The sequence below is a fragment of the Cervus canadensis genome, chromosome 19 (genome assembly GCF_019320065.1).
Source record: "Cervus canadensis isolate Bull #8, Minnesota chromosome 19, ASM1932006v1, whole genome shotgun sequence".
NCBI classification, from domain to species: Eukaryota; Metazoa; Chordata; class Mammalia; order Artiodactyla; family Cervidae; genus Cervus; species Cervus canadensis.
This window is the reverse complement of record NC_057404.1, coordinates 43972917-43997339: the sequence shown is the minus strand read 5'-3', so window position 1 is coordinate 43997339 and position 24423 is coordinate 43972917. Positions and strand designations below refer to the sequence as shown.

At 39.5% G+C, this 24423-nt stretch overlaps 1 protein-coding gene across 1 annotated transcript in view; it reads right to left on the bottom strand.

Annotated features, from left to right (window-relative positions):
- ARHGEF38 (Rho guanine nucleotide exchange factor 38) overlaps positions 1-24423 on the bottom strand; it is a 138989-nt gene that overhangs the window by 57869 nt on the left and 56697 nt on the right. The window contains exon 3 of the mRNA XM_043438302.1: positions 12179-12302. Coding sequence (XP_043294237.1) covers positions 12179-12302 — 124 coding nt within the window. The remainder of the gene's footprint in view (positions 1-12178; positions 12303-24423) is intronic.

Below are 24423 nucleotides of genomic sequence, written 5' to 3'. Positions count from 1 at the left end.
GAGGAGCCTGGTGGGCTACAGTCCATGGGGTCACAAAGAGTCGGACACGACTGAGTGACTAGTTCATCCTAATTTGATAGCCATTTGATGAGTGACTGTGATGGTGCATGCTCAGTCATGTCTGACTCTTTGTCACCCCATGGACTGTAGCCCACCAAGCTTCTATGTCCGTGGAATTTTCCAGGCAAGAATACTGGAGTGCGTTGCCATTTCCTCCTCCAGGGGATCTTCCTGACTCAGGAATGGAACCAGGGTCTCTTGCATCTCCTGCTCTTTGGCAGGTGGATTCTTTATCACTGTGCTACCTGGGAAAGCTGAATAGTGACTAGCATGCCCTAAGTACTTTGGTAGGCTTGCAGAGAAAAAGAATCAACACTTCCCTCAAGGGACTTATGAAGGTCAGTAAAGGAGAGAGAAGAGAAAACTCCATTTAGCATGCTATGGGAAAAGTATGACAGTAGCTATAAATACAGAGGGTGAGCCATTCTGCTCTTGAGAAACTTTGAGCTCTTTCTATAAGAGTCTGCCCTTGAAGTAGGAGCTGTGAGTGACTACAAAAGCACAGAGATGCAGGGAGGATTCTGAGCAGTTCTGCTCAGAAACTGCAAGTGATCTCATATGGCTGGCTGGTGCCACACCTGGGGGGAGGATTCAGAAGAGACTGCATAGGTAGGCAGGGGCCAGACCGTGGAAGACTCTGTGCATCATTAAGAAGTTGGAACTTTAACCTGAAGGTGATGGAGAAGCACTGATGGATTTTAGGCAGCAGATTAACATGAAGAGACTGTATTTTAGAAAGTTTACTGTGGGAGTTAGTCATCTGAACAATGGAATTTGGGGGAGGAGATAGGGAGATTGGAAAAGAGAAACCAATTGAAAGGCTTCTATAACTATACAAGAAATAAGTAATAAGGGCTAAAGTAGAATGTTATAGCGGTTGAGAGAGCGCTCTCAAATCAACTGCCTGGTATCAGATTCTGGGTTTACCATTTACTCATGTGACATTTGGGAAAATTACCTGATTTCTCTGTTTCTAAATTTCCTCATCTGTAGTAGGAAATAATCATAGTGGTAGGGTTGTTTAATGATTAAATGAGTTAAAATATGTAATGTGTCTATATTGGCATGTGCAAATGTTCATTAGATGTTAGTTATAACCATGAGAGCAAAATCAGGGAGGATGAAGAAGAGAGAACAAAAAAAGGACATTGAACATGTAAGAGGTGAAGAGGATAACTCCAGACATATCTCAGGAATCTGGTTTCAGTAAACATGTGGATAGACAATGATGAGAAGATAAAGAGAGTGTTTTTATGGGAAGGCAACAAGTTTAATTTTAAAAGTATTGAGTTTGAGTCACCCATAGTATATTAAAGTGAGGAGCCCTTTATGGAATTGCAGTATGAGTCTGGGATTCAGGAAATAGAAGATCTGAAAAAGCAATTAGGGCTTCCCTGGTAGCTCGGCCAGTAATCTTCCTGCAATGCAGGAAACCCCTGTTTGATTCCTGTGTCGGGCAGATCCCCTGGAGAAGGGATAGGCTATCCACTCCAATATTCTTGGGTTTCCCTTGTGGCTCAGTTGGCAAAGAATCTGCCTGCAATGTGGGAGACCTGGGTTCAATCCCTGGTTTGGGAAGATCCCCTGGAGGAGGGCATGGCAACCCACTCTAGTAGTCTCACCTGGAGAATCCATGGACAGAGGAGCCTGGCAGGCTACAGTCCATGGGGTTGCAAGGAGTCGGACACTACTGAAGCAACTTAGCACGCACACATCTTATTTAAGCTGGTAAGGTTTTTTTTGTTGTTGTTGTTAGTAGCACAATTTTGTTTTATTTATTTATTTTTTTTCATTTATTTTTATTAATTGGAGGCTAAATACTCCACAACATTGCAGTGGGTTCTGTCACACATTGACATGAATCAACCACGGAGTTACATGTGTTCCCCATCCGAATCCCCCCTCCCACCTCCCTCTCCACCCTAAGCTGGTAAAGTTTTGTTCTTTAATTTTATGTTTAGATAAGAGGATGGGTGTTCTCTAAACTCATTGCGATAATCACTTCATGATGTATGTAAATGAAATCATTATGCAATACACCTTAAACTTATACAGTGCAATATATCAATTATATCTCAATGAAACTGGAAGGAAAAAATCTCAAGCATAAACTGTGATCTAAGATCTATCCCAAAAGGCAGTTCTGTAGTCCCAAGTAAAACTTGATTGTCAGGGCAGAGCATTCAGAATACAGAGACGTGAGTGGGACCTCTCTGAGGATGGAACGTAGGTATGACCCCCTTCCAGAAAAGAAGTTCTGAGATCTGAGTAAGATAATACAAGCCTCTGATTGTCACTTCCTGAGTGAGTAAATATGCCATCACCAGATGAAAAAGCTTTCCTGGCAGCTTGCAGCAGACTGACTAGGAGAGTTCCCCATGGCCTGCTGTCCTCCCTGGATGGGAGCCCAGCCACTGGGACTAAACAAGGCAGCAGCTCAGCCAGCCCAAATGCCGGGTGTATACATTTTATTCCTTTTATTCTGAGCTTCCTCTGTTCTCCAGGGGAAGGCAAAATGAGGAGGGAGGTGAGAAGGAAGAGGTTGGAGAGTAAATGCTGCTTACAGAAGCCACTCTCCTTTGCCTTTGGTCTCGTTTAGTTCCTTCCTCGCCTGGGGATAACACTGACTACTAAGAGATACTCCAGGGACCCTGGTTAGGGTTATGAAATTCAAACCCAAGTGCCAGGTGGAATGTGCAGCCACAGGATTCAAACAAGCATGTCCCTTGAGTATCAATTTTATAAAGATATTTGAAGAAAAAAAAAAACCATTATTTTCATGTGCAAGAATAGCATGGAAAATTTACTTGAATTCTTAAGATAAAATGAGATTTCAAATTATTTCATGCCTGTGGCTGTGGCTTCAGGTCAGAACTCCACATTCCCTGGGGCTCATGAAATTTCTCTTCTGATGTTAGGAATTATTCGGTTAAAAATTTTCAGAAGTGCTACCATATGATAAATTCAGAAAAATGTGTTCATTGGATCTGACAATTCTGAGGTCTCTGGTGACGTGGTAACAGCAATTTTAGAGAGGTGGTTTTAGGAGGGAACAGGGTGAGACCAATAAAGGGTTGGTAGACCATAAAAGGGAAAAAAGAGAAAGGAAGGGAGCCAGAGCAGACTGTGGGGTCCTGTCCCATGACCACAGTTGCAACCAGTGCCATGGAGGACAATGTCATAATTGTGCTGGGGTCTTTCAAAGGAAAGGCTATTCCATCACTGACAGTATAACAGATGGGCAGGATAAACTGGGGAGCAATAGTAGGCAGTAGAGATGGACAGTATGTAATATGTAATAAGACATATATTAGGAAGAGCTAGGGCTCCCTTATAACTGTGTCTAGAATTAGTGATGCCATTTGGAGAAACTCAGGCTCTTAGCTTTTTCATCTGAACAGTGAGATGGTTGGATTGGAATGAGGCTTCCCTGGTGACTCAGATGGTAAAGAATCTGCCTGGAATGCAGGAGACCTGGTTTTGATCTCTGGGTTGGGAAGACCTCATGAAGGGAATGGTAACCCACTTCAGTATTCTTGCCTGGAGAATTCCAGGGACAGAGGAGACTGGTGGGTTACAGTCCATGGGATCGCAGAGTTGGATAAGACTGAACGACTACACTTTCTTTTCAAGTATTAGTCTAGCACTAACACTCAAGGATAAAGCTATTTATTTTGATAATAACTCAAGGTCTCTCCCTGAACCTTTTTGACTTCCTGGATACCTTAACTCCACATTGGGGTTTTTATAACAATTCACACATTAAGGAAACACTGGTTCTCTGAGCGTTGAAAGTTAAAACGTTTCCACTGCGTAGGTTGGGAAAAGGTACAATAACTTTTCCCTCCTCAGGATTGATAATGCTAAGGACCGCATTCTTAGACCAACCCATGTCTCCCCATTATCCACCTTGTTAAATACCTCTCTTGAGAATGCTTGCCTCTGCTACTTGCTCTTCACCACCTACCTATGGAATAATGTGTGTGTAAAATGAGATCATGAGGTATAGGACAAGTCACTGGGAAAGGTTTCTATTTCCCCCAAATGGAAAAAGCCAGAGCGGGAGGTGGTTTTGCTCTTATTACCTGCAGGAAGCGCGCTTAGCAGTAGAGTAACCATCTTGAGGCCATGAAGCCAAACACCACAAGTTAAGTGGGAAGGAAAAAGTTGGAAGTAGCCGGCAAGTGCTGTCTCTGTTCTAGACTATTGAGTTATGGATTTCTTGTTACGTGAGGGGAAAAAGTCCTCTTGGTGAAGGTTCTATTCCAGGCAGGCAAGGGCAGTCCTCACTGATCAAGCGCCTTGCCCCAGCACGGAGGGTGGCAGGGATGGAGCCAGCGTCAGGGCACGGATCTGGCTCCCTCCAAAGGCTACGTTCTTGCCAGGCTCTTGTACCCCTCAAGTGTGGCATCCCTGCTGACAGCTTCTCCTTCTGGCTTCCTCACAGCTGGGAGAGTGTTCAGGGACTCACAGCGCTCTTACCCTCACAGGGTGTAGGACTTCTGTGTGTATTCTGTACAATATCTGACTTTCCACAACTCTTTTCAAGTCTAACGGCACAACTCAGCCACTGACCCCCAGGAGCCAGCTCCACATTGTAGAACTTCACTTTCTCCTCAGAGAACAGAACTATAGAACTTGTTACTAAGCCCTCCCGGTTTTCTTTTTATTATGAGAAATAAGTCCTGGTAGACCTGGGGCCCAACCCTGACCTCACTCAGGGGACCGGAGGTCCAACTTTTGCATTATATCCTGGTGACTGCCTCCTGCTGATTTTTCCTTTCCTCTGTGGATTTGTGTGTATTTGACCTTGAATGCCGCCCCCTCACCTTTTTTTCTGTCCTGTTTTCTGAAGCTGACAGCTTTCTTGTCACTGACGGTATTTGGAATAAAACGCCCTGACCTTTTGCTGCTGTGTCTGGGTCTCCGTCCACCTGCTGGCCTCACATATCCCACTGAGCAGGGGTGAAGCTCCCAAACCTGCCCTCACTGGGCAGAATGAACAAGGCCAGGCCTTTCCATGTTCTGAGTAACACACACACACACACACACACACGTGCGATATAATAGTACCAGAACAGTGATCCAGGTGAACTATGTGGCATCTCCCACACAGCATCATTGTCAATGGCTAATCTCTTTTCACAGAATCATGGCTAAGGGCACAGATTCCTGCTTCAGGGACACACAAGAGACACAGCTTTAGGAGAACAAAGGACTGCCACAGAGTAACGGGGCTTCACCCACTCCATCTTCAAAGAACAAAAAGCTCTATACTGTCTTTGTCTCCAAGGATAAACTCACCCTGAGGAAAAAGCATCTGAGAAACTGTAATTCTTATACCACACGCTTCTGTCAGCTCTGGTTCTCTTAACCGTGTGTGTGAAGTAAGCAGAGAAAGTAACCTCAAATATGTTCATAACTCAGTCTTTTAAAAATACTTTGAAACATTACAACATTGTTGAAAATTTATAGAGGAGGACACAACCCTGTTTTGGTTCTCTGTCACTATGTAACAAACCACCCTAAAATTTAGTGCCTTAAGAGGAGTGACCATTTGATCTTCTCTCCTGATTCTGTGGGTTGGCAGGTATCAGCTCAGTGGTTCTGCTTTACTTGAGGTTTGCTGGATCTGCAGTCATTCAGAGACTTAACTGGCTAGATGGTCTGAGGTGGCTCATTCCCAAGTCTGGGTACCTTGGCAGGGAGGCTGGGACAGTGGGACCACTTTCTCACTAGATGGTCTCAGGTCTAATCTTTCTCCATGTGATATGCCACTAGGGTAGTTGAATTTCTTAAATGGCAGGCTCCCTAAATCAACAAAATGTAGAAATGTCCAGCTTTCTTAAGGCTATGCCAGCCTTAAGACTTTGGCACAGGGTCTCTTCCTATGCATTGTATTAGCTGATGACTCTCAGGGCCATCTAAAGTCATTATGGGACCAGACTGCATGGCAGTGTGAATTCCAGAAGGCACAGTTCCTTGAGGACCACCTACTGCAATAGCTGTTCACTTTATCAAATGTGGAAATGATACTTGCTATGTCAAATCATCCTCCACAGGAGGAAACATGTTGCCATAGTATCAATAGATAGATAAATTAGCACACATATTGGGAACACCTGGAAACCACACACGCCCATGAATCTGTGTTTGAAAAACATGATCTGGATCTCTAAAAAGTCCACATTTTGTATATAAGAAATCAAGCTTTGTGAATGGGTGGGTATGTTTACTATTCTCAGGATCATAACAAGTTAGTAACATGCATTGGCTACTGATGAAGGATGGGCACTGGTTATCACTATATACATTATTTTATTTAATCTTCATAAATTCTCTATGGGGTAGGTATTATTGCCTCAAATTTAGTTCAATGGGGCTTTGCGACTTGCCTACAAGTCCACATCTAGCAACCGCTGAGCCTAGATATAAACTAAATCAACCTGAGATAGCAGCCTGTGTGTTCTTCAACTCTGCACTATCACTTTACTTGTTTGGTCCTTGCTCACTATTCATTTGTTACAAAATGATCTTTAAGTGGAAACAAGAGTCACTTCTCACACTCCCATCCCTAAAAATTTCAAACCCATTTCCTATCTAGGCAGCCTGCCCAAGACAAGATTTTAAAATCCAGTTTCTATCTTGGCACGATAGTCCAGACAATTTCCCAGAGTTCTCAGATCTACAAACATGTGCTTTGCTGTGCTTAAACTTGAACCTCATCCAAATCCCAAGTTTTTTTTTTTTTATTGAGTAAAGCTCTCCTGGCTTATCTATGTATCAGGAAAGTTTCCCCTTTGGCACTAGAACTGTGAATCACAAACTCTTTTTGTGCCATCTAAGGACAAAGAAATGGAACAGCTGTGCTTTTCATTTTGTGGCAACATGATTTGGATATCTCACCCCAAATCAGTTTACTTTTTGGAATGCAAAATGAAAGATTTAGTGATGGAAAGTCCAGTGAACTCCATTGATATGGCTACTTGTACTCCTTGTCACTATGCTCCAGTCACCTTGAACTGCTGTCCTTTATAAGACCTTCCCATACTCTTCCTCCTTGAGGCCTCTGTGCTTTGTCATTTGAGAAGTCTTTTGCTCAAATCTCCATCTTTGTAAATTGAAGTCCTCGCTTAAAAGCCACCTTCCAAATCAAGTTTTTCTTTATTATCTGAGCTGAATCAGTTAATCTCTTCTCTGTATCTGTATTAGTTAGCTATTGTTGCAGGAAATCACCCCCCTTCCCCACCCCAAGAAAATTTTAAAGGCTTAAAACAACACTATTTATCTGCTCATGATTCTCCAGGTTGATGGTATGAGTAGAGCTCAGCTGGGATGGCCTGTCTCCTTGTGGTGTTAATGGGATTTATTGATAGGTTTGCAGTCTGTAGCATGAAGTCAGCTGGCCAAGGAGGGCCTGACTCGTATGTTCAAGGCCTTGACTGTGTTGACTGGCATGACTGGGTTGTTTGAAACTTCTCTCTCCCTGAACAGACAGTGACTGTCACAAAGCCATTATAGAATATCACTTTGCCACATTTTATTGGTCAAAGAAAGTCATGAAGCCAGGCCAGATATAAAGGGTAGGGAAATTAAAATTATGCCTCAACTCTTTCTTTTCTACTGTGGTCTTACTGGTTTACTTTTTATTTTCATAAATTTTCTATAATCTTCCTCAGTATTGCAATGTATCATTAGTAAACTTGAAATTGTGAACAACTTCAATTGGGTTTTCTCTGCAAACCATTATATTTTAAGCATCGTGAATTAATTTTACGTTTTTTAGGAAAGTTGCAAAAATAGTACCAGTCGTTTTCAAATATCCCTCACTCATATTCCCCAATATTCCATTGACATAGTACAATTTTCAGTAAAAGGAAATGACATTTGCTTTAATACTATTAACTAAAAACTTTACTTGGAATTTTGACACTAGTGGTATTTCACCATTCTAGTCTATATAGGCTCCCACTTGCATTTATTTGTTACTCCTCATTAGTCTTCTGCCAGTCTTTAAGAGTTCCTCCTCAGTCTTACAATGTCTTTAATGACCTTGGCATTTTCGAACCATATTCAACAGTTATTTTCAATGTCTTTCTTTGAATTTGCTACTGTCTAGCGTTTTCTACTGATTGGAAGTGATTGCACATCTTTTGGGACAAAAGGACCGCAGATGTGATGTTGTGCCCTATGTCACAGGTTCATGATATGAATGTGTGTTATTTCCTGGGACTGTTGACCTTGATCACTCACTTGGTTAAGATACTCTTTGCCTGGTTTCTCACTGAAAAGTTACCATCTTTCCCTTTGAAGTTAATACTTATGTTGGAGACACTTTGAAACTATGAAAATATTTTTCTCCTCAAACTTCCACTTGTTAAATCTGGCATCACCCAGTGGAGTCTTCTATGATAATTATGACGATGATTGTAGTTTTTACCTAATGGAGATTTAAAAGTTTCCTCTTTCCTTTATATTTATTTGCTGAAATTTAAGTAAGGAAGAGCTTTCCTTTCTCATTTATTCGTATCAGTATGGACTCTGTTTTATTCTATGCTTAAAATCTAATACTATCATTATATATTTGGCCGCTCAAATATATAAACCATAATACTTTTAATTGTGAAAATACTTTCCTCCTAACACAGAGGCACCTCATAAGCTCACAGAAAATTCTACTAAATGTAAGAGATTAAAATTCAGGTTATATATCTCTCTATATTAAAATATGTAAATATTTGAGCTTAAATATTTTCAAAGTTCTTGTCTTCTTGCTTCCATTTTCTTTTCTCTCTTTTTGTGAAGTAAAACTCATCAAACAAGTTGTTTCTATTTGTGATTTTTAAATATTTTTCTAGATGTTGTAAAATCTGGTACAGGGTACATAACTTTATCTGACTAAATAGAAGTTCTACCAAAAGCTTATTTTCATAATTCAAATCTTCCAAAATACAATTATAAAGTTTCACAATTAAATCTGTTATACAATATGATCTCTCATTGTTTAATTATCTTTCAGTTAATTCCTTGTATCCATAGGGATAAATTTTGTTTTCAGTAATTGCAATTGTAAAGACTAACAAACTGAAGTTACTTTTTCCATCTGTTTGTTGAATATCTTAATTAGAGACTTCTAACTGATCTTGAACAAAATGCAATTTCTAAAAGCTAGTTAGTGACCAACACCAAAAAAAGTGTGCATATTCTCTGAATATTATATATAGTTCACTTCAATTTTATATATGTAAAACTGCATGTGAACTTTGACTGCAGTTACCATTTCAATTAATAGAGTATCACAGGTATATTACATATGCACCACAATATTTCTGTTCCATAGATTTCTTCCTTTAGTAAAAAGCATTATTTTACTGTGATGCTCCACTAAAATATGTATTCATATGATAATTTACATTAACACATTGCATTTTCTGAATTAAAGTTCACAGTAGCATTTACAATATGGTCAGAAAATTCACCTTTGATGCAAATGGCCTCCACTTCCTACACGTATTTCATTTGCATCTAATCTTTCATTCTCTGTGTATCCCTCTAAACCCATTGACTGTCATTCTAGGGGCTTCGTGCCTCCCACTAGTCCTGGTGTAGGGCATAAGCCACCCAGTAGGGGTCATGACGCAACTTGCTGCTCTATGCAGTGGCCTCAGGACTTGTAGCATCAAGTACATCGCCCACCCCCACCAGAACAGGAAGCAGTTAGCTCTTGCTAGCTGTTCATGTCCAAAAGTCATCATTTTATCAGTCAATTCCCTGTGTGCTGTACTTCAAAGGAAGGTATAAGTATCCTTGAGACTAGAAAAGGTTGGGAAAGAGAGACGGGCTCTCTTTCAGAGCTTACCACATGAGAACTCTTTCAAATGCACCTGACTCTTAACATTCTGCCAAGAGAAGCCATGTCAAAGATTAAAGTGCGATGAAGAGGTCTTACCAAATCTCTGTGGTGCAACTATAAATAACGATCATCCTTGAAAAATGAGGAAGTCCAGGACAAATGCTGAACTGGACTGGATGCTTTAACAGGCTAAAACCACGATATTCTAAACAAATCAGAATACAAGACTCTTTACACCCGGAATTATTTTTGATTCCAGTAAATACAACCAACCCCTACATTTTGTTTGTGCTTTTCCCACATTTCTCTTGAATCTGACACCTATTTTCTATTCTCAGTGTATTCACCTTAGCCTAGCTGCTTCTTACCACATGGCTACATTATCCATGACTTGTTTACTGGTCTAGGACTCATTTTCTCTTTCTATCCATTCTTTTCATACCTGCCATAGTTTCCTTTTTCCAGAAACTTTTGTGTCTCATCACATCCTTGCTGAAAAATCTTTTAATGGCTCCTCATTACCTGCAGAGTAAATTCCAAAATTTGATTCCAAGTACAGCTTGTCCCTGTTCTACAACAGATTCATTTCTCCCTCCTCCCTTATGGGAATCCTTCACTCACTCCAGCTCAGCTTTGTCACTCACCATTTCCTAAACACACTTGGCACTTGCTGTCCATGGTTTTGTTCACGCTATTATTTCCACTTAGTCTTCTCAACATGGACCTCACTTGCTGAAATCTGACCTAATACTTTAAGCCCAAGCAACATTTTCAAGAATTCTCTAATTCCCCATATAAATGTATTTTCTTTATGGCCTGAAGTTCTGCAGTATATAATGGGGACATTTAATCACAAGAAATGATAATTAAAACCTGTCTGTGGGAGAGTATTTTTAAGTGGGCTGGTCTTTTGACATGTAAAACACTACAAATGGCCCAGGTTGTTCCACCTTTGTATGAGATCAGTCTTTCTTGTTAAATTTTGGATCTTCCTTAAATATGAAACAAAATCAATTTCATGACATTTTTCCATTGTGTGTGTGCATGCTAAGTCGCTTCAGTTGTGTCCAACTCTTTGAGACCCCATGGACTGTAGCCCTCCAGACTCCTCTGTCCATGGGATTCTCCATGCAAGAATATTGGAGTGGGTTGCCAATTCCTCCTCTGGGGGATTTTCTGGACTCAGGGATCAAACCTGCATTTCCTGCAGCTCCGGCATTGCAGGCAGATTCTTTTACCGCAGAGCTACCTGGGAAGCCCCATTAACAAAGACATAATGAGGGGGAATAAAATATAAGGTGTGAGTGTGTGTGTGTCTCAAAGGAAGGATGCATATCAAACTGATAATAATGGTTATTTAAGGGGATGCTTGTTGCGTTGGTGGGTTGGATTACACTGTATACTCCCAAATTGTTTTAATATTTTGTAATGAGCATATGTTAAATATTTTGTGTGAAACAGAAAAAGTGATTACAACACATTAAAAAAAAAATTTTGGCCTATATGGCACTGTGTCTGTGGTATCTTGGTTGTGGCAATTGCCTTCAAGTAGTTCACAGCACAGCATGCCTTTGAAGCTCCTAAGAATCCTGGCATATGCTACTGCTTAATAGATATTCATTATGTGATTTGATACATAAATGCCCAATGAATGGAGAATATAGAGGGAACAAAAATTTGACCCAACACTTTTCCAGTGATTTCTCTGTAATTTTTTTCAAAATCTTATCAGAATAAGAAAATAATCTATGACTTTGTGAGAGTAGAAACATATCTGAAAAGCAAACAATATAGAGAAAATGGAAAAGTAGTTGTTAAGTTGTTTTAATAATCATGTAAACTCTCCTTGCAAATGTTACAATCCCCAAATCGGTGGATTCTGAGTCATAAGATGAATAAGAGACATTGTGATTAAAATCAGTAAAGCTATTAAAGTATTTAAATGTTTAATTCTTTAAGAATCAAGTAACTGTTAGCCATAAAACTAAATAAGAGAACATCTGGAAAGCAAAGAGGTTGAAAGATTGGAGATTAAAAAAGCAAATGGGGTGCTTAGTGATACTGAGGGACTTCAGCAAATGAATATAAACCCATGTGAAAATAAATACAGAGTGTGTGTAATTACAATGAGCCCTAAGATGCGTTTAGCATTTATATATCTCCTGGGAAGCTTGGTGAGTCAGAAACATAAAACCAAAGCAATGGGAGGCTATTAAAATATTATTTCCTGTTGTACTGGAGAACTTGAGAAGAGAGTAAACATACCGATTACTTGCATGGCTGGTTCTACGTCTGTCGTGGCCTCTTCCAACAATGACAGCAGCTTGGCTGATATCTGATGCACCGATTCAATGTTGCTAAACAAGCTATCCACATCCAGCCGATCAACCTGAAGAAACACAAACGCTGAGCTCACCTGAAGAAACACAAACGCTGAGCTCCGGCTGATGGAGAGAGAGATGCCTGCTATTTAAGATGTGTCCTCCCACTAAACAGTAAGCGTTTTATATGCCAGCCCATGCTGCTTTCATCAGCTGCTCCTGTAAATATTCTTATTTGGGATTCCTAGAGCAAATGTGCAGCTTTTCATGCAAGAGATTGGGACGGTGCATCTGTTGTTCCCTTCCTCTTTTTCTTTATTTTGACTTAATTTTAATGAGTTGAGTATAAACCTATATATCCCCCTGTAAGAACCAAAGTGTGAAGAAGATTTGGGCTCCATAATTGGTATTTTATTAATTGCCGTCTATGAGGGTATGTATGAGTATATGTGAATTTAGAACATTTTACTGCTTATGCAGCAGAAGTCAGACCTTACTCTAGGCAAGTGACTATTTTCAAAGTTGTTTTAAAACCACAGATGTTCTGAAAGCGATGACAAGTAGATGTGCTGAGTTGTTTCCTGCTTTCTTTCCTTAAAAGAAATGTGAATGGAAATCTTCACCAAATACGTTCTACTAATTAAAGATTCATCATATTTTATAAATTCATGCACACCTTCAAAAGGGTTTCCCAGGTGGCCCTAGTGGTAAAGAATCTGCCTGCCAATGCAGGAGATGCAGGTTTGATCCCTGGGTCCGGAAGATCCCCTGGAGAAAGAAATGACAACCCACTCCAGTATTCTCGCCTAGAAATTTCTATGGACAGAGGAGCCCCGCAGGCTATAATCCTTGGGGTTGCAAAGAGTCGGACACAACTGAGTGACTAATTTATTCATTCTTTTACTAAATAATTCCTGAAGTCCTTTTATGTACCAAGAATTGCAATGGAGGCCAATCTCTGTCACAGGCATTGGATGATTAGTAAGGGATGGCCAATGATCCTAACCTATCCAGGAAGAGCAAGACGAGCTATGTGTCAGATTGTCCTGAAGCCTACTCAAAATCTTTTTGTTGATTTTAAACCAGATCTCATTTCATAATCAAACAGCATCTTGGTTCAGGCTCCACTGGGCTGCCACAGGGAAAAGGAGCAGATGTCTTTTATTCATAGTTTATTGTACACGAGGAGTAGGTGGATAACTAAGTCATCGATAGTCAAATCACGGAGAAGCTTAAAAGATGAAAAACAGAATTACTGGTTCAAAACAAGGTTGACAAAATTAGGGGTGAGAGAGAGACAGCAAGTTCACCTAAGGATCAGAAGAAAAAGAGTCAAGAAATGAAGGGAATTTGGGAACAGGATATAGAATAAGAGACAGACCTGGAAGAATTCTTGGAAATGAAGGCCAACAATTACCGCTTCTTTTCAATGCTTTCAACATCAGTTTCTTCTGTGAGTTAAGAAGCAACAGTTAGAACTGGACTTGGAACAACTGACTGTTTCAAAAGTGGAGAAGGAGTATCACAAAGCTGTATACTGTCTCCCTGCTTATTTAACTTACATGCAGAGTACATTGTGCAAAATGCCAGGCTAGATGAATCACAAACTGGAATCAAGATTGCTGGTAGAAATATCAATAACCTCAGATATGCAGATGACACCACTCTAATGGCAGAAAGTGAAGAGGAACTAAAGAGCCTCTTGATGAGGGTGAAAGAGGAGAGTGAAAACGCTGGCTTAAAACTCAACATTAAAAAAAAATGAACATCATGGTATCTCATCCTATCACTTCACGGCAAATATTAAAAGTGGAAATAGTGACAGGTTTTATTTTCTTGGGCTCCAAAATCACGCAGACAGTGACTTCAGCCATGAAATTAAAAGATGCGTGCTCCTTGGAAGGAAAGCTATGACAAACCTAGACAGCATATTCAAAAGCAGAAATATCACTTTGCCAACAAAGGTCCATATTGTCAAAGCTATGGTTTTTACAGTTGTCCTGTACGGATGTGAGTGCTGGACCGTAAAGAAGGCTGAGTGCCAAACAATTGATACTTTTAAGCTGTGGTGTTGGAGAAGACTCTTGAGAGTCCTTTAGACAACAAAGAGATCAAATCAGACAATCCTAAAGGAAATAAACCCTGAATATTCATTGGAAGGACTGATGCTGAAGCTCCAATTCTTTTGTCACCTGATGCAAAGAGCTGAGTCATTGGAAAAGACTCTGATGCTGGGAAAGATTGAAGGCAGGAGGAGGAGGGGCCGACAGAGGATGAGATGGCTGGATGGCATCACCGACTCAGTGGATGTGAATTTGAGCAAACTCTAGGAGATAGTGGAGGACAGGAAAGCCTGGCATGCTGCAGTCCATGGAGTTGCAAAGAGTAGGACATGACTTAGCAACTGAACAACAACAGTTTCTTCAGGTGTGTTGGATCTATTTAGGAGGCAGGGAGGAGGCAGGCTGCTCATTTTTTATCTCATCATTTTTTGGACATTGATCCCATTCTTGAAACCTTGTTCCCCAACTGGACATGGATATTAGTTTGATCAGGATGAAAGTGAAAGCCACTCAGTCCTGTCTGACTCTTTGTGACCCCATGGACTATACAGTCCATGAAATTCTCCATGGACTTTCACAGAGTCCATGAAATACTGGAGTGAGTAGGAGCCTTTCCCTTCTCCAGGCGGTCTTCCCAACCCAGGTTGCAGGTGGATTCTTTACCAGCTGAGCTACTAGGGAAGCCCAAGTTGATCAGCATGTTCTGGTATTAAACATGAAAGTAATACTACATATTTGCACCTTGCTTAAAATTTTGTGACTATGTCAGTTGCCTCCTATGGAATATATTCTGGCTGGATATATGGATTTTAACCATCTTTTAGTCTGGTCCTCAAGAACACTATAAGACAGGGCACACATGGCTCTTCTGCCTAATATCTATGGGTTTTCAAGACTTTATTTTATATTAGTAAGTATGTTTAGTATTATACAAAATATCTAAAAGGCAGATAACAATCATATGACTTTTTGTTAATTATAACTTTAAATGACACATATCTCTTGAGTACCACTGATTTAACACATTCTTTTCTATGTATCGAGCATTAATTAAATCACAAAGGCATAACTTTGCATAGTGCAAAATATGTTTTACAGAAGTTCTGTATGAGTCAATTTTTTCTAGATTGATGGAGTCTAGATGTGCTAGTTTAACATTCTGTAAAATCATATTTTGAAATGAATCCTTCTAAAGTATCAAATTTCATCCCTAATTTACTTGTTTTATAAGGAAGTATTTCATATAGTGTACCCAATTATTTGACCATAAAAAAGGCTGATGCTAAAGAATTGATGCTTTCAAATTGTGGTGCTGGAGAAGACTCTTGAGAGTCCCTCGGACAGCAAGGAGGTCAAACCAGTCAATCCTAAAGGAAATCAACCTTGAATGTTCATTGGAAGGACTGATGCTAAAACTGAAGTTCTAATCGTTTGGCTTCCTGATGTGAAGAGCTGACTCACTGGAAAAGACCCTGATGCTGGGAAAGATTGATGGCAAGAGGAGAAGAGGGCGACAGAGGATGAGATGGTTGGATGAGATGGTTGGATGGCATCACCGATGCCACCACTCAATGGACGTGAGTTTGAGCAAGCTCCGGGAGTTGGTGATGGACAGGGCCGCCTGGCGTGCTGCAGTCCGTGAGGGTCGCAAAGAGTCAGACTCACTGAGCAACTGAACAACAACAACCTCACTGTTATTTCATTTATTTGGGGGTCTTCATTCTGAAGAACATAAAGTGCTTCATATTTATTATTTCCTATATTGTTCCAACCTCTCTGTAAAATATGAATCGGTGTGAAAACAGGGAAATTCATGCAGAGTGAAGAGAGTTACCATGCCCCAAATTATGACGTTCAAGACAGAGTTTGAGCTGGAAATTGACCTTTTATTTCTATGCCACAGTCCATGACCAGCAATTACAAATAATAGAATACTTCATCATCTCTGTTTGGATTTTTTGGCTTGAAGTTTTCACCAATTTGTCACCTCTACAATTTATTTCTCAAAGTCAGAATCCCACATATCTAATTTATATTTTAAATTCATTTAGTAAGGATCTAACTCTGTATTCTATCTACAATCTGAGCTTGATGCAATGAATTCTAAATAACAAAAACATAGGTTTTGATTTCTTTCCTTTCTGAAGGACAGAAAGGATTAAAACATCAATTGGTACAGTTTCAATCACCAATATCACCATAGCCCATGGGGATATTATGAATCATGAGATGAATTCACATTTAGTCTCTACTATGCCAAGGAACAAACAAATGTCTCATCCAAATAGGCTTTTAAAACTGGTAGATGATTTTATAATTACTGACGTAAGTTCAAGGAAGCATTTGTGTACATTTATTATTTACTAGAAATGGGCAGTACTCAGCCTAGGCTGAGTTATATTTTAAATGAAATAAAATTCACTTTTTTGATAAAGAGATTTAGTCTAAGTATACATTATTCTAAGCAAAGTCAATATAAAATCTTTTGAAAATACAAGACAGAAACATTAAAATCAGTGTTTTGGTGACAGTTTAATTTTTTGCTTCACAAAAGTATTCATAGGATATACTTCAAATATAAGTTCCCATTACATTTAAATAATTGCTGTATGTATGATTGCATGTATATGCAAAACTCCTCAGTTATAAGTGTCTAAGTAAAAGAAAAAACATCATTAAAATTTTCTCAATTCAGAGACTGTAATCATAGGTGTAGAATTCCTTGTCACCACCAGCATCTTGTACTCACTGTTTTCAAAACTTACTTTGCATTTTCCCACATTCACATCCCAGCCCAAGCTCTTTCTTTTGCTCACAAAGACTTTGCCCTCATATACCTTACAACACTCTGCCCGTCTGAATGAAATATGGTAATGGTAGTATTTGTCCAGTAGTTTTGCTCAGCTCCCTGTACTTTCTGTTGCTTCTGGGAGAAGCCATAGTTCCCCAGTTCTACCTGATCTGGTGGAATTGTCAGTCCTCGTCCCTGCCCCTGCCCAACTCCCTCCAGAGGTGAGCATGTGACCCACTGCCCATAGCAATTTGCCTAGGATGGCAGGTTCCTAAGCAGAGCCAGTGAGAATCTTCACTGACTCTTAATCAATGGTTGTTGGGAAATGGAAGGGCCTATATTACCAGCCCTCAGAATATAAGTTTCTGTCTTCAGCAGTCATCTTTGTGGAGAATTTGACTGCTGCAAAGTCAACACAGAGATGGAAACTAAATCTGACGTCATCATGTTAGCGCCTGTATCTACCTTGCCTAAAGCAAGACATCCTTATTATAGAAACTGATGAGCTGCTTTTTAAAATTCAAGCTAGTTGGAATTTTGTTTCCTGTAACTAACAGGGGACTAATACATTTCTCTTTATTCAGAAGTGAGCCAGAATCTCACTTCCTCTAAGAAATCTTTCCCGCTCCCTTTGTTGGAATTAACCTCTCCCTCTCCTGAGCTACCATGACTCTTGTTCTGATGACCCAGTGCTTATATTGAAGCCCATTTTATATTTAGGAGATATTTATTAATTTGTCTGTCTTTATGTAAAAGCTGCAAGTTCCTCCAGGACATTTGTCTTCGTGAGTTATTTGAATGCCCCACTGTTTCTAATACAGTGCTAGACTTCCACATAGTTACTCAATAAAAGTTTGACAATTTGAATTGAATTGAATCACTACAATTGAAATGATCTATTTTCTCTGTGGAAACCATCAAGAAATATCCTTTTTCTCCACTCTCCTGGGCCTTGAGTCACAAGTGTGAGGAGATCAAAATTGTTTAAAGAAAAGAAATCAAAATCATCTCATTTGGTTGTTCAAAATATCACATTTAGTGGATATTTTATAATTTTCTGCTAAATTTTATCTGCAAAGAAAACTGTTGTGCTCAGTTTGGCCATTACTAAACCTGGAACATTTGCTAACAAAGGCTACACTTCCCCCTTCATTTACAGCTGGGAAATCCCTGTTTGTTGTCTTCTATTTAATGAGCCTTGGGACACTCAACCTAAACATAGTCACAGACAGGAAAAACCAAACCTTCTCAGGTGCTGTGCAAACCCCAACCACAAACACCTTTAAAAGGGAACATTGAAAAGAAGTTGAGAAACAAACCCTTAAAAAAATTTTTTTTCAGCAAAGTAGTTCATGTACACTGTAGAAAAATGGCTGCTCTAGTGGCAAAGAAGCTGCCTGCCAATGCAGGAGACATAAGAGGCATAGGCTTGATCCCTGCAACAGGAAGATCCCTTGGAGAAGAAATGGCAACCCACTCCAGTACTCTTGCCTGGAGAACCCCATGGCCAGAGGAGACTGGCAGGCTACTGTCCATGGGGTTGCAAAGAGATAGATAACGGCTGAAGCAACTTAGCACACACAGATAACTAAAAGAAAGAAAATGCAATTGCATATAATTCTACCACACAGAAATAACCACTGACATTGTGAGGTATGTCCTGCCATATTGTTTTTCTCTCTGTGTGTGTACAACTGTACAAAAGATTTACATACTTTCAACCACGTTTTAAGTTGAGTTTTTTCAACTTAGTATAATATGAACATCTTTTCATGTCATTAATTTTTCACAATCGCACTATTTTAAAAGTCAACATTACATGGAAATACTGTAGTCTACTTAATCAGTCATTAAATCTTTGAAATCTAGATAGATTGCTATTTTCACTATTATAAGCAGCTCTTCTGGCTAAAACCATATTCACACACCCCCTGATTATTTCCTTATGATAAATTTGTTAAATGTAATTATTGAGCTAAAGTTATTAATATTTCTTAAGGCTTTCTAACAAGTCTTGGCAAATTATGTTAGCAATTACATTGTTTTCTTCTAAAAGCCAATGAATTAAAACCCCACAGTTGGATATTACTGCCCTGACCTCAATGTGGAAATGTATTTTAAGCTTTTAATTTGATAATCAAAATCACATAACTTTAATGTTCAATGTATATACATACAACAGTTCTAGAAGAAGGAAGAAAATAAACAGCATTGCTTTTGAGGACTATGGTGATTGCCACCATCCAAATGTTTCCCTGGAAATTGTTTCTAGAGAAGATTTCAATATTTCTATTTGATGTGGTTTGAGAATAAGTCTAGGTTCAATATGGGCTTCCCAGGTGGTAATAAAAATCCACCTGCCAATGCAGGAGACACAAGAGATGTGGGTTCAATCCCTGGGTTGGGAAGATCCCCTGGAGTAGGAAATGGCAACCTGCTCCAGTATTCTTGCCTGGAAAATTCCAGGGACAGAGGAGCCTGGTGGGCTATAGTCCATGGGTTGCAAAGAGCCAGACACAACTGAGCGAGCGCATACACACACACACACACACACACACACAGTAGGTTCAATATAAGGTCCAACTCTGGACCCTGTATTAGAGTTCATATAGAGGAAATCCACCTTGGACATCATCTGACTCAATCTCAGAAAACATGGGTCCTATCTGTCCTTCCTATAAGCCAGTTCCATGCACAGCATTATGGTGAAGCCTGGGCACAGTCACTAAATTAGTTTGCTTCATTATTAATGTTGAAAGCTAAAAGCCCAATGATATTAAGATTTTAACTGTTAACAGGTGAGAGTGGAAGAACAGTGAAAATGTATTAAAAACAACTCTAGGAAGCGGGGACCCAGTGGGGATGTTCTGAAAGGGAAGAACCAGGTCTAGTTTTATGTTTTGGTGAGGCAAGTGAGAAGAGGAAGCCTTGTGAGACAGAAACTGCAGCAAGTGGGGAAGGATGATGTTGGCAGAAGGCCCTGGCAACCGCAGGGCTGGGATAATTATCTAATTACGATGGCATTTACTCAGATGGTTGGCTTCTAGATTGCAAAGCTTTTCAGGGTAAACTAGCCATTATTTCATCAGGTTTCTCAAAACTACTGATTTGTATGTGTGAACTTTCCTGCTGTGAAACTAGACTCTAAACTGGCTAATTGAGTCAAACTGCAAGTTGAGTCGCTATCACAGCTAGACAGCAAGCCTTTTCACTAATCTCGCAGTTAAATGCCCTAGTTACCTGACACCTGCCCGGAAACAGTCCCAGGCTGGGAGACATTCACGTGGAAAGGCCTGATCAGTGCAGAGAGTAAGGCTGGGACCCTGGGACAGACCCCTCAGGATGAGCCAGAGGAGGAGCAGAGCCAAGAGAGGTGAGTGAGGAGAGTCTTCATCAGACCAGAGACTGCGGTCAAATGTGAGAGCTTCTGGAGGCCTCTGACAAAGGAAGAGGATCGAGAAGTTCATCCCAAACTTTATTTTGACTAATAGCATGAAAGGAAGACGCTCAATTTGATATCTTGGATAAAAGGTGGAAAGTCGACCCACGGTTCCTGCTTTGTTTCTCGAATCTGCCTTAACTCAGGGACAGGCAGGAAAGAGTTACTTGATGGGGGCTGGAGGTGCTCTTCGGGCTTCCTGTCCTTTCCTGTTCAGGATTTTATATAAAATGTTCAGAGGACAAATAATCCTGCGAGGAATAGCCCTTCTGAGTTGACAGTTCGTAAATTTTGTGACCCTTTAGAAAATCTTTTTAAAAGTATAAACACCGAGTTATATTGTGAAAACACAAGAGAAAATAATTTGAAAACTGTTTGAATCACTGAAGTTATTTTAAAAAATGTAAAATTTTTATGCACCAAATTATACTTAAGGGCTTCTTGCTGAGCACAATTAATGGTGTAAACATTTTTGTGTTTTGATCACTTGAGTATTCATTGTGTGTGTGTATACTTGTATGTTTATCCTTTCTTCTCCCTGCACACTCAGACTCAGAGCTTATTAGGTATAAAAACCAACCAGTCAGAAACAACCAACCAAACAAACAAAATTATAATCTTTTCAACAGAACATCTATTTCCTTCAGATCTAATATCTGAAAGAAATCACTGATATTAGAAAGGACTGACTCAACATTGACCAATTATTTCCCCCTTAATAACACAGTTGCAGAGTTCTAATTTTCAAGAACAGAACCAAAGACCAGGAGCATCCGTCAAGCCAGGTCTAACAGGAAATGGTGGCTGACACCCTGCACACAGGCCAACCGTCAGGCATGTTCCATACAGTGTCCTTGAGCTCCCAGTAGGATATGAGCCCCAAGTGGCCACAGAAGTAATCTGCTTACAAATGTTCCCTATTTGTCTTCCTTTCCCTGGCTCATTTCTCATTCCCTTCCCGCCCTTCCAGGGGTCATCTCCCCAATAAACAACTTGCTCTAAAATCTTTCTATTGGAGTTATTTGAGGGAACCCAGTGTAAGATAGCGTGAGGTGGCCAGGGAATATTTTATTGAGTAAAGGCTTGAAGGAGGTGAAGGAGTAAGCTTTGAAGTTATCTTGGGGAAGAATATTTAAGGCAAAGAAAACAGCAAGAGCAAAGAGCTTGAAACAGTGGTGCCCCTGGCCTAAGGATCACCAAGAAGGCAAGAATGTGGAAATAGATGAGGTCAGAGAGAGTGAAGGACTATCTCATGTAGCACCATGTAGGTCACATAAAAATGTTAGATTTTGTTAGTAAGATGAAAAGTCATTTTGGATGGCTTTGAGTAGAAGAGGGATGGGCTCTGACTAATATTTTTTAAAAATTACTGTTTGGTTGAAACAAGGATGGAGAAGAGTTGCAAACAGAAGGCAGATATAATAATCTAGGTGGTTATTGATAGGTTCTAGAATCAGAATGGAAGTAAAGGAGGAGGTGAGAAGTGGTCTGATTTTGGGTACATTTTGAAGGCAGAGCTAATAGCATTTGCTGATAGATTCGATAGACAGTTTGAAAGAAAAAGTCAAGAATGACTCCAGAGTTTTTGCCCAAGCAACTCCCGTCTCTACTGAGGAGAGAAAGACTGTAAGGGGAGCAAATTGTAAAGAGAAAATTAGGAACTCCGGTTTAACATTAAATTTGCATTGTCTTGTAGACGATCATGTAGAGGTTTGAATGGGGAGATAAAAATAAGCAAAGCAAGCCTTCAGGGAAAATGTCCAGGCTGGAGATACAGTTTGTCAACCATCAGCATGTAGATACAATTTAAAGGCATGAAACCAGATCAGATCCTCAACAGAATGAATGGAGGCAAAAGAGAGAAGAGGGCCGCAGACTGAACCCTGAGCTACTTCAGCATTTACAGGTAAGGATCAACCTGCAAAAAAGACAAAAAAGATTGAGGAGGAGTCTTTGGAATAGTAAGGAGAAAAACATGGGTATGTAGAATCCTGGGACACAAAAAGAGATAGCTTTCCTATCAAATGCTGGTATCATTTTTCTGTTAATGTCTAAAGCAACTGTTTACCGCATAAGTAATTAGCATAACTAATAACAAACTGCCTTCTGTCATGATCATTTCTAGCACTGCCTTGAAACGTATCTTTGATTGTTACTTAGCTTTTTATGTGTTTATGAGTCATTTTCTTGACCATATTATAAACTCTTTTAGGGCAGGATCATGACATAAATTTCCATGATTTCCATGCAGCATTCAACAAAGGGCCTAGACACTTTACAAACATTTAATGTTTTAATTTGCATATTCAACTAAAATGTTCCATTCTACATGAAATATTGCCTGCTTAATCTATCTGGAAGTGATCTGTCCCCTCTGTGAACTCCTACTGCATTTATTGTCTGCACTTATCAATTGTTGCTTTGCATTCCAAGTTATCTTTTCATAGCTATGAATCTTGTCACCTCTAACTAGGGATTCTTAACACCTCTAACTAGTCTTTCAATGATGAACGATGAGTCTCACATGTCTTTGTGTACTCCAAATAGCCTCAAATTATTAACTCATGTAATCAATGATCTTGTCTGAATCTAAAGTACCCTAAATAAGTGTTATTAATAAATACATGTTTCCCCAATATATGCTTCCTTTCTGACCTAGTATTTTTTCTTTGGAATCCAGGATTCATGGCCATAGGCACAGCAATGTTCATCTATGCTTAGCTCACATATGCAGAAAGTTGCTCCACATCTCTGGTATCCTGTTAGAGAGGTTTAATAGCATCATTATAATAATCAGAGCCACTGAAATTTTCTTGCTTATTTTTACAGATAAAAGCAAATTAAAATAGTGCTTTATGCATCTTAGTTCTGAGCAGTGAGATGATGAGCAAGATCTTGTTACTCAGGCTGAAGGGATGACTTTCCTAGATATTAAAATAGATTTTGCGTATCACATCTCTCCTTTTTTCAATTTTGAGCTTTTCAGCCCCTACACTGAAATGGAAAATGCATTCATTTATCTCCTCACTTGGCCTATCAGGTTTCGATCTGGACAATAGATTATAAAACTTAGAGAAAACTGTAGTTGCCTTAAAATGAAGCTTATGAGGAGATTAAAAATGTAACGAACAGGGGGAGAGTTTCCATCATAAAACTGTAATTCAAGGAATTTTAAAAATCCCTTATTTTTTGAGCTGAGGCCTTCTGAACAAGCAAAGATAAGAGCTTTTCTTACCTATAAAAAGAAGTTTCACATACTGGAATATTGATGTATCACTTCCATACCCAACTAAATCTGAATCCAATCTGACAGCAAACTGTCTTCCAAGATGACAAAACAGAAAGGTCCCTCCCAGGGAAAATCTGAACAGTGATGACTCAATGTCAGTTACATATTGTATATTAACACAGTGACCTTGTGCTTGGCAGCACTGTTTACTTATGTGATTTTTATTTTTAAATTTAATGTTCCACAACTATAGCCTTTTCCAATCTGATTGACAAACTTTTTAAAAAGTGAGGAAAACTTCATTGACTTTCTTCCCCCCTTTTCTAAGTGGCATCAGTTATTTGACCTTATAATGGAGGAACAAAGTCCAGATGATGTAATAAATGTTGAGATTCCACAATGAGTGTAAAAATGAAGTCTTTGATCTTAAAGAATAGGGAGTTCTAATCTGGCCATAGAGATCATGAGATTCTTCATTGTGATGTGATCTTAGTAACTATGAAAATCAGTACTTTTTTAAGTTTTTAAATTTTTTAAATGTATATATGTATGTATTTTTGGTTGCGCTGGGTCTTCACTGCTGTGCGCAAGATTTCTCTGGTGCAGTGAGTAAGGGTCACTCTCTAGTTGTGGTGCATGGGCTTTTCACTGCCCTGGCGTCTCCTGT